We start from the raw sequence: 11,284 nt of genomic DNA, 5'->3' as shown, positions 1-11,284 counted from the left end.
GTTTGATGGCCGACTAACGGCACTGCTAGTTGGCTGGTTAACAACACTTGAACGCCGTTTTATTATACTTTCTGTGTCTCGCTCGACTTGAGCCTCCATCCAGGACTAAAGGAAGACAAGCATCAAGGCTCTTCTCTGTTCTAGCGCCCAAATGGTGGAACGAACTTCCTCTGTCTGTCCGAACATCTGAGTCTCTTGCTGTCTTTAAAAAACGATTAAAAACCCACCTTTTTACTAAACACTTAGGCTGACTTGTACTTATTTACTAACACTTTATTCCAATCTTTTCCATTTAAAAAAAAAAAAAAAAAAAAAAAAAAAAGCCACTTTGGGTCTAACAGGTTTTAGCAGATTTGTGTTCTTCGACTGTTGTTTACCTAAACTTGAGAAATGAAATGTTCACTATAGAAGCACTTCTGTAAGTCGCTCTGGATAAGAGCGTCTGCTAAATGCTGAAAATGTAAATGTATTGCCGAGCTCTATTTGGAACGCAGTAGTGAGCCACGGCCCACTATTGCTTGTACAGCCTGAGGCTTTGGAGGATCCTCCTTTTATAGCCAATCATGATTCTCTTACCTCTTACCAATTCACCTGCTTATTGTGAAATGCAACTTTTCACACTTATTTTGTGCCATCACAACTTTTTTGAAGTGTGTTGCAGGCATCAAATTCTAAATGTTTATATTTATAAGCTACAATGTTGATCCGTAAAAACATTGGAAATCTTTTCTTGCTACTATAGTCAGTTAAATAAAGATTCAGCAAAGTTAACAAATCACAGATTCTTTTTATTGCATTTTACAAGATGTCACATTTTTTCTGGAAATGGGGTTTGTATTTTATTTTGGGCGGCACAGTGGCTCTGTGGGTTGCACTGTTACCTCACAGCAAAAAGGTCCTGGGTTCGATCCCCATATGGTCTGGGTCCTTTCTGTGTGGAGTTTGCATGTTCTTCCCATGTCTGCGTGGGTTTCCTCCAGGAGCTCCGGTTTCCTCCCACAGTCCAAAGACATGCAAGTGAGGTCAATTGGAGATACAAAATTGTCCATGACTGTGTTAGACATTAAACTTGACATTGAACTGATGAATCTTGTGTAAAGAGTAACTACCGTTTCTGTCATGAATGTAACCAAAGTGTGTAAAACATGATGTTTAAATCCTAATAAATAAATGTATACTATTTTCGGTCATGAGGAGGTGGAGAATTTATTGTCTAGTAAAGATGTAGATTGCACATTAAAATCATGATATTAAAAAACAAGCATCCCAGTAAAATAAGAATCCAGCCATATCCTTCAAGAGGTCTCTACTAGCCTGTCAAAGTTGGACCTTTGTTTTTAAAACTTTTTAAACTGCCACAATCCCCCATCCAATTTAAGTTCTTAAACAATTTAATAGAAAAGGATTTTAAAAGACATGAAACCAACATTTATAAATGCATTTTTGTAGCCATTTTAATGACGTTTTACCTCATGGTTACAATATTAGTGGTGCAACAAGGAAACAAACAAAATATAGATATACAAAAAGACAAAACAGATCAAATAGCTCTTTTTTGAACAATAAAGGTTTGGACTTTTTTTTTCAAGATGAAATGACACATTTATCACCGTCTCTCTGTGCATGCTGTGAGCTTGAAATTAATGTTTTTGAACAGGACTTTAGAATGTAGTCTCAGACTTAATTTTACAGCACAAAAGCATGATCATTTTAAATTATCAATGCCTTTTTATCATGTCTGAATAAAAAAAATCACAGTCAGTCCACAGAATTAACCACCACAGACGACTGATACAGTAAACAGTACACGGATTAGTAGATCACTGAGGGCAGAACATGAATGATGCACTTTAAAAGTTAAACTAAGTTAAATGTGCTCTGGCAGCACTGTTCTTGTGTTGTATTATACCTAAACATGTCTGTATTCTGAAAATACAGATTTAATTAACCGTTGCTTTAATGAGGCTGATTGTAATTAGCATCTGAAACTAAAAAAATGACAAGAGTAAGGTGGTGCAGCTAGGTGAACAAAAAAAATCTTTACTGGTGAAAAAACATCTATCAGAATCAGTGATCAATGAGGGCATGTACCAGTCATGATAAGAGGTCATCCTCATCTTTGGTGGTCTATGTAGGTGCACCGGGCTTCTGGGTAGCTTGAAGTCGCGATCTTCTTCGTGCTATAGCCTCCTGTTTCTTCTTTTCAATCTCAGCGGCTGTGCACTTTACAGCAGTCAGAGCGGTGACGAACACTACAGAATAAAACAAGAACCATTTACACCTCTCATAAAAATGCAAAAATCCTAAAAACAGAAATACATATTTGCATTATAAACAGGCAAAATCTAAAGCAACTAAAAAAAAGATTCTAAATATTTAAGAGTACTTGATCAGGGTATATTCTAGAATTTTTATTAAGCATCAGCTATTGATTATTTAAACACCCTTTGCTTTTATTTAACACACTTCATGTTGTGTGTGTGCATTTGATTTTGAATAGATATAATTGCCATTTTGACACATTAATTTACACCTAATCACATATAATGAGAAAGTGAAAATATGGCACCCCTATGAAAAAGGGCACACCTGTTGCTGTGGCACTCCAAATAGTCATTTGCATCATGTTAAGTATTCTTAAGATGTGTCAAAAACTCAATTCATTTGTTGCAATTTTAATTAATTAAATAAAACTTAGAAAGGCACACGCATGGGTATATAATGATTCTCAATTTACATTGCAGAAACATGCATGAAACAAACTCAGACTGGGACAATGGTTCACCTTTTGACATGACAAAAGATCATTCAAAACATCAAACCAAAACAACACTGAAGTGGCATGTGTCTAAATGCCCTTGAGTGGCTCATCCAAAGCTTATAAACATATATGAAGAGACCTGTAGATGGCAGTTACTTATGATGTATCTTTTAGATAATTTACTCCACACAGCTATGTTAAATATTCTTTTCATGATATCTTACCAAACCCACAAATATGAGTAATGATAGGGTGTGCTAGATTGTCATTCTGTACTATGTACAATTGTTTTGGATTACTAGGATCGTAACGTATAGTGGGGGGGATTCTTGGGCACTAGTAAAAATACTATTTTGCATTGAATTTAATATATGACTTTTTTCACTAAAAATCATATGATCAGCAAGATTTTCATACTTTTTTTTTAGAATGTTAAATGGCTGTATTTGGCTGTGCTGACATCATGCACACAAGCTGGCATGAAGCTCAGCTTTTTCTGTCTTAGTCTAAGTGCACCCTAAATGTTGGTTGGGGTTTAGGTCAGGTGACTGAAGAGGAAGGTTGAGCATGGGTCTTGAAGTAGTTATTGCAAAGATTTGGATGGAAGGATGGATAGATACTTTCATAACCCTGAAGGAAAGTATTGAGAGTTGTTTTGGGTGATTATACTGCTACAGTATAAATCCTTGTTGATAAAGTTTTAAACCAGATGATACAGCATATCTCAAACTTGGAGTGCAGGTGTTCCAGAATAAGAATCCCACCACCAGGATTCAGTTTTGATCATTTGACTTATGACAAATTCACCTAATTTTGATGTCATATCTCCTACTGTCACAATTCTACTTGGTACAAAATGATTTAGTAAATACCTTTTGAGGCAATAAGCTTACCTTTGTTGCTCATGGGCACGGGATCAGATTGATGCCTTTTAAACGTGGAATGATGAGAGACTGAAGACTTTTCTGCAGGTAGGTTGGTACCCTGGGGTTTGAGTGCCGAACCAGACTTCAGCTGGCCATGCTGGTGCTGCACCAGCCTGCTGTTTTGATAATTGTTGTGATTCACTCTAGACAATTCCAGCTTGTCAACATGGGAACCTGAAGCACCTGGTATTGAATGTGAACGGACAAAAACATGCACAGGTTTCTGTTTGATGGGATTGTCAGACTGAACAGTCTTGCTCCTTGAAACATTAGATGAGGAGGAACTTGAGGATGTGTTGGGAGTGGGCTTGATTATGTTCTCTGTTTGCTGCTCCTGACTGGCTGAGATCCTTTCGACATCATCACAGACCTGATAAAGCAGGTCGTCGTCGTCATCTCCATCACCCCACAGAGAGTTCAAGTCCAGTTTTTTAACGTCATTCCCTGATGTCTTAGCCAAACCAGGTAAATCCTTGCCTGCAGGACTTTCAGTCTTTTCAGTCTTGTTCTTCTTCATACCAGAGTCTGTGGGCATATCTGCTTGTTGGTTGACTGCCCATGCTTGATTGGCAGACTCAGCCTTTTTGCTTGAGTCAGGGCTGATCTTAGGCAGTTTTTCAGTAGTGCAAGTCTGAATAGAAGAAGGTTTAGTGCAAGTCTTTGATGAGATCTTAGTGTATTGACCAACACTGCCACGCTGAAGTGATGAAGAGCAGCCAGTTTTGCTGCTTAATCCAGAGGAACTGGTTGCCGTTGTAGATCCACATTTCACTGAAGCAGCAGACCTTGTCTGACCAGTGGTCTTTGTTGAAACGGAGCTCAAAATGTCAGGGTTTTGAGTGACTTCCAGCACAAATAAATCATCAAGCAAAGCATCATTCTCCCAATCATCATCAAAGTCCAGCTTTGACATTGGAGCAGGGTCTTCAGAGATGCTTTTACCCTCTGCAGGAGCTTGCCTTTTTCTATTTTGAGCTACAGGTTCAGACCTGCTCTCTTGGGAACAGTTAGCAGATGGAGGGCTCAATCTCCCACTCTGGTACTGGGTAGGTCCATCGAAAAGAGCATGCAGCTCCTCTTCATGGCTAAGTACTTTCGGTTTGACTGAATGTAAATTCTGCACTTCAAATGAGGAGCCATTATTCCTAGAGTCTAGGTGGTTGTTGAGCTTGTGTACATCATCACTGGTTCTTTCCTCACCATCCTGCAGTCTCTCTAGATTCCTTTCTTTGTCTTGACGGGTCATGTTGAGGTCAAACTGCTTAGCGAGTTTCATCAGGTCCTCAACGTTGCTGCTTTGCCGTCTTGACACAGGGATTAGAATGTAAGTCAGTACATCAGTAAATAGAACACAGATTTATGTGTTTTACCACATTACCACTTTAGTCAATGGCAAGCCATACCCACTGTTTTCTGTGTTGCAGACAGATATCAGTGTAAAAGGGTTAGAGCTTGCACATGCACCCAGACACACAAAGCCAACCACCTTTAGGAATGTCCAAAGCATTTACTTGGCACAGAAGTACTAATAACTGCACTGAATCTGCAGCTGTAGCCTAGTGGTTAAGATACTATTAAAAATAGTTTACTATTAATGAATTAAGAATAATAATAATAATAATAATAATACATTTTATTTGTTGGCACCTTTCATGACACTCAAGGTCACCTTACATCAACTAAAACAAGAATTAAAACATACAATAAGTTATTACAACTACAACTACAGTATAATAGTATAGTATACTGTATAGTATAGTATAGTATAGTATATCTAACTGCTACATAAGAATTTTACAGTTTTATTGGGATTTTAACGTCATGTTTTTTACACACTTTGGTTACATTCATGACAGAAACGGTAGTTACTTGATACACAAGATTCACAAGTTCATGTCTTTGGACTGTGGGAGGAAACCGGAACTCCCGGAGGAAACCCACAAAGACATGAGGAGCACATGCAAACTTAACACAGAAAGAACCTGGACCGCCCCATCTGGGGATCGAACGCTGAGCCACCGTGCTGCCCGGGACAATTGTTACTCACACTAAATGCATTATATAAGCATAAGGTTCACATGGCTTTATATTACAGTTTACTTAGAAATCAAAAGTCAGTCCACACTAGACAAATCTCTATCTTTTGAATATGGTTTTGTATATGGTGTGTTGGCAATGAGCACAGAGAAGAAATAAACTCTTATATACAGTGTTAATAACAATGCTGTAGAATTCTGCCACATTATCCCACATAATATGTGACAATGAAAGGGGAAACAACCAGACTATTTGTGCCTATTTTTGGGGTAAAATGAATACCATACTGTGAAAATGCAAATTATATAGATTCTATATTACATAGATTCTCTTTGTTTTTAGTCCGCATCTAAGAAATCTGACAAAATTTCAGCTAAATTAAGGCTTTAATGCATGGAAAACCCTTAAATACAAACATGGCACATTGTGTATTTCAGTGATTTATAAACATACGTAGGTAAGTTTGCATTGTATGTGGCAGTATAAACAACAGGACTGTATTCAGAATATATTCGGATACCAAAACTATCAACTAATCACTATTGAAATGCTACTCTTTTATTATTTAATTGCTTAAATACTGATTTTATTTATAGGTTAGAGGTAGCAAGTTTAATTCCATTAGCACTAAGGTTGCACTGTGCACATCAAATGCAACTGGCATAAATTTTAAATGACTATGGTACTGGTAGGGTTTCAGCTCATCATTTCCAAATGACAGAATAAATGCTGTAGTGTTGCACTACTTAATGGAGCACCTTAATTAATATATTCTATTTATACTGACCGTACTGAGCACCTCCGAACTCTGGGTTGCTCAATCTCTGGAGTGCAGGGTATGGCACTGTCTCCAATCCACTGCAGCACCGAATCTTTGTCTACAGGCTTCTCATTCTTTGACATAAAATAATGAAGTTATGTATAAGTACAGCAGCCAACATGAGGGAGACATATATACAATATTCATTTCAAAGAACTGCTACTTACATGTGGGGCAATTCTGTTGACAATATCAGATATCTCCACAATTCGAAATCCTTCTCCTGCTCCTTTTCCTACAAAGATGTTCCATAACAGATAGTTATAGAAACAAATTATAAGTCCAACCTAATACATAAACACACAAAACTGCCATTTATCATGAGGGCTGGCATTATATGTTAGTATTCAGGAGTGCTACACACTTGTCACAAAGCAATCTGTTTGACTTGCCTTGAAATTCTGTTTGAAAAATATCAAAAAATGTTTGCGATCAGCATCATGATCTTAAGTTTAGGCACCCCCACTTGTGTTTGCCATGTTGCATTTGTGAGCAGTAATGATGGGATGTATGTGCGTCTATAAAGTGACTGTCAGGTAGTCAGTCTGGATTTCTTTTTCTCATCCAAATTTCTTATGTATATGATACACTTGCATTGATATAACTGTTGTACTAATTTCTTGTCTTATGAATCCTAATAGTGCACATTTTCTACGTAACAGCATGCCAAAAAGAATGATAATGTGGTCATTTCAGACTGAGTATACATAAAACACTTGCCATTTCGCACTGAAGGTGGTGAAGCAGGATCCCAGATAATGTCCTGTTGAGTTTCTGTCTCACTTGGGGAATCTCCATTGCTGCCACCAAAAAATCGAATCCTTGATCTACGTTTTGGGGTTTCCAAGTCTAGTAAAGAGACAGTTGTGATTAGTCAAAAGTACATTTTTAATAAAAAGTGTATTTTTTTTTATAAAGTAGCAACCGGACGAATGAATACACTTAGAGGGCCAATAAACGAGCTATTATGAAGCCTGAAGACCGAATCAGAGGACCAGTCTGTTCTGGAGAAGCACTACCTATATGTTCACCAGGAGTCACAATTTCTATCTAGGTGGGGTTAATGTGTGCAGTCAAAACCTGAATTAGTAAGAAACTTATGAAAACATTAATTTTTTTCTGAAGTAAAATCTGCATACAGGTAACTATAACCCCTGTCTTCTTGGATTTGTGTGCCGGCTGTCACTAGAAGAATGTGACTTGCAATGTAAAAGAATGACCCTGCTGGTAACTACACAGATAGTTGACAGTACTACAGATTATTACAGTTGTGCTATACTTTAAGACATAGTAGAATTTATTTATTAGGACTTTATAGTCATGTTTCACACTCAGGTCAGGTTACATTTATGACAGAAACAGTAGTTATTCATTATATAAGTTTAATTTCAAACACAGTCACTGACAATTTTGTATCTCCAGTTCACCTCACTTGCATGTCATTGGACTGTGGGAGGAAACCCAGGACCTTCTTGCTGTGAGGCGACATTACTTCTGAGCCACGGTGCCACCCCAAGACATAGTAGTAAGTGGTGCTGGTATGGGTGTGATTTTTAATGTTATTGTTCTCAGGTTACCACCCACAAGCTTGTTGTCCTCTATCTCTTCATTCAATCAGAAAGTATAAGAAATAACAGTTATGAGTTATCAGTTATGAGTAATTGATCATGTTGAATAATAGCACTTTTTAGACATGTGCATATTTGTATTGTTACAATTTGATTGAGACTGATATAGTCACAAAAAAACAACAACACTATAAACTATGACATCTACTAGGGTATGTATATTTGATTATTGAATGTCTTTGGGCTCTGGGAGGAAACTGGAACCCCTGGAGGAAACCCACACAGACACGGGGAGAACAGGCAAACTCCACACAGAAAGGACCCGGAACTCCCCACCTGGGGATCAATCCCAGGACCTTCTTGCTGTGAGGCGGCAGTGCTACTGAGCCACGGTGCCGCCCCAAGACATAGTAGTAAGTGGTGCTGGTATGGGTGTGATTTTTAATGTTATTGTTGTCAGGTTACCACCCACAAGCTTGTCTTCCCCATCTCTTTATTACAGCTATCAGTCAGGAAGTATAAGGAATAACAGTTATGAGTTATCAGTTATGAGTAATTGATCATGTTGAATAATAGCACTTTTTAGACATGTGCATATTTGTATTGTTACAATTTAATTAAGGCTGATATAGTCACAAAAATTGTAACTATGAGTAAAAGCAAAACCTGGCGTGTTTGCACCAAGAATGTCAAGAACTCGCTACAGACTTTATCACCGACTGAATTGAATAATAACTCCAATTATTTTTGCTAGTTATAACTTTTAGTTCATTTTAATTTGTGTGTGTATGGTATTGTGTAAATCCTATTTATTCAAATTATTCTCCAGGCCACCCAAGGAGGATGGGTCCCTGCTGAGTCTGGTTCCTCTCAAGGTTTCTTCCTGTATTTTAAGGGAGTTTTTCCTTTGTCACTGTCGCCCTCGGCTTGCTCAACAGGTTTTGGTCTGTTGGTCCTGGATTCTGTAAAGTTGCTTTGAGACAATGTCCATTGTAAAAAGTGCTATACAAATACATTTGACTTGACTGATCATGTTGAATAATAGCACTTTTTAGACATGTGCATATTTGTATTGTTACAATTTACAATGTGAAAAGACATCAACACTATAAACTGTGACATCTACTGGGGTGTTTATTAAAGCAATAAGCCACGAGAGACCGTGCGTTACTGCGATTTTATCACGGGGAAGGTTGTTTTCCCTAAACGTCTTTCCCCGTGATAAAATCATAGCAGTAACGCACAGTCTCGAGTGGTTTATTGCTTTTATAAAACGGCGGTTAACATAAAATATAATAAAATACAACAATGTTCAATTTATAAATGTTTTTATTTACAAAAACATTTACAAAAAGCATTCTTCCGCGACCCCAGGTAGTTCTTAACAGTGTTGCTAGGCAACATGAGGGCGAACATAACATTCACTTTTTCTTTTCAGTGGCGTATTAATATGGAATGATGTGAGGTGGTCATAGGTGTGCGTTTATTGGGTGATTTTACAACGGCTTCGAACACGGCTCAGCCAATCAGATTTTAGGACCGGAACTATCCGTTTTATAAATTATAACTGATGTGTACAGATTATTGGGACGCGTATGGTTTTCTGGTATAACTAATCAAACCCCGCTCTGTACCACGCAACCTCTGAGCCACTAGTCTCGCTCGACTTGAGCCTCCACCCAGGACTAAAGGAAGACAAGCATCAAGGCTCTTCTCTGTTCTAGCACCCAAGTGGTGGAATGAACTTCCTGTCTGTCCGAACATCTGAGTCTCTTGCTGTCTTTAAAAAACGATTAAAAACTCACCTTTTTACTAAACATTTAAGCTGACTTGTACCTATTTACTAAAAAATTTTTCCATTTCCAAAAAAAAAAAAAAAAAAAAAAAACACCACTCTGGTTCTAACAGGTTTCAGCAGATTCGTGTTCTTTGACTGTTGTTTACTAAAACTTGAGAAATGAAATGTTTACTATGGAAGCACTTCTGTGAGTCGCTCTGGATAAGAGCGTCTGCTAAATGCAGAAAATGTAAATGTAATGTAAATAACTGTTACCTATAAGTCAGTCAATAAACATTGGGCTTTATTTTAAAAAACGGTAGCATAAAACACAGCTAAGACCACATGTGATTGCTTGTATCCATTAGTTCGGCTGCTGTGTCGTCACACTAGCATAATAAAAATGAATGAAACACGGTAAAGTGACTCTGGATTGATAAACCTGCCTCGTGTATCACAGCACGGATATTTTGCAGTGTGACCCAGCATCAGCTGGATATACACGGTTTTTCTCGGGTTTTGTTTCTCTTACCTTTACGCGAACAGATGGAGGTTCTGAGAGACGGAGAGCGCTCGTGTTTACGCGCTTTGTTGTGTTTATTTGATTTAAATCGGTTCTGTGTAAGTTTGGAAACTCGACTCCGTGTTTCTCTACTTTCATCTGCTGCAGGTCGGCTATCGAGAATTGTCCTGTCTGTCATGCTTATAAAGCTCACACATGCATCGCACAGTGTTTATATGTAGCGATCGATGCATTGATTTGAACCCTAGTTACTTTTTTTATAGTATTTAAGATGAATTCTTGTTTTGTTATTGTATGAATATCCTCTCACTGCGCCGCCATGTTTTGAACGCGTCTCACTAATGCTCGTCTTTGATTGGTCCGCACCAAACTTGCATTCACTCGCGAGATGTGGCGAGATTACGAATCACACCCCCCCGCCCCCCAGGGTGTCCCTAAAGTCTGGACACGTAGGAAATATCACTAACTATAACTAACTACATGTTTACTAAAATACACACATACATATTGCATCACAAATAGTGAAAACACATTGATGATGTTACTGATTAATATTCTAATGAAATAAAATGTTGTTGAAATGTATTGAAAATATGCATTTTGCCTGTGTTCAGACTTTATATATAAGTAAAAATATATACATACTTAATATATACATACTTAAAATATACACACACACTACATTGCCAAAAGTATTCACTCACCCATCCAAATCATTGAATTCAGGTGTTTCAATCACTTCCATGGCCACAGGTGTATAAAACCAAGCACCTAGGCATGCAGACTGCTTCTACAAACATTAGTGAAAGAATGGGTCACTCTCAGGAGCTCAGTGAATTCCAGCGTGGTACCGTGATAGGATGCCACCTGTG

At 37.9% G+C, this 11,284-nt stretch overlaps 1 protein-coding gene across 1 annotated transcript; it reads right to left on the bottom strand.

Annotated features, from left to right (window-relative positions):
* Nucleotides 1-1,436: 1,436 nt before the first annotated feature.
* On the bottom strand, nucleotides 1,437-10,732 carry etaa1b (ETAA1 activator of ATR kinase b). Its single transcript, XM_062996352.1, has 6 exons — nucleotides 10,422-10,732; nucleotides 7,265-7,393; nucleotides 6,712-6,779; nucleotides 6,512-6,618; nucleotides 3,655-4,991; nucleotides 1,437-2,252 (listed from the first exon to the last, which is right to left on the bottom strand). Exons 1-6 carry the CDS (start codon nucleotides 10,588-10,590, stop codon nucleotides 2,128-2,130), a joined length of 1,935 nt encoding a protein of 644 aa, XP_062852422.1. The 5' UTR covers nucleotides 10,591-10,732; the 3' UTR covers nucleotides 1,437-2,127.
* Nucleotides 10,733-11,284: the final 552 nt, after the last annotated feature.

This window comes from Trichomycterus rosablanca, chromosome 5 (assembly GCF_030014385.1).
Source record: "Trichomycterus rosablanca isolate fTriRos1 chromosome 5, fTriRos1.hap1, whole genome shotgun sequence".
Taxonomy (NCBI): domain Eukaryota; kingdom Metazoa; phylum Chordata; class Actinopteri; order Siluriformes; family Trichomycteridae; genus Trichomycterus; species Trichomycterus rosablanca.
Note: the sequence above shows the minus strand (reverse complement) of the source record. Positions and strands in the feature narration are given on the sequence as shown.

Coding starts and splice junctions, on each gene's coding strand:
- etaa1b (XM_062996352.1), bottom strand. CDS start 10,590: ATGACAGACAGGACAATTCTCGATAGCCGACCTGCAGCAGATGAAAGT. Junction 7,394..10,421: donor CTCCATCTGTTCGCGTAAAG/GTAAGAGAAACA, acceptor TCTCTTTACTAG/ACTTGGAAACCCCAAAACGT. Junction 4,992..6,511: donor GTTCGGAGGTGCTCAGTACG/GTCAGTATAAAT, acceptor CCCTGTGTCAAG/ACGGCAAAGCAGCAACGTTG.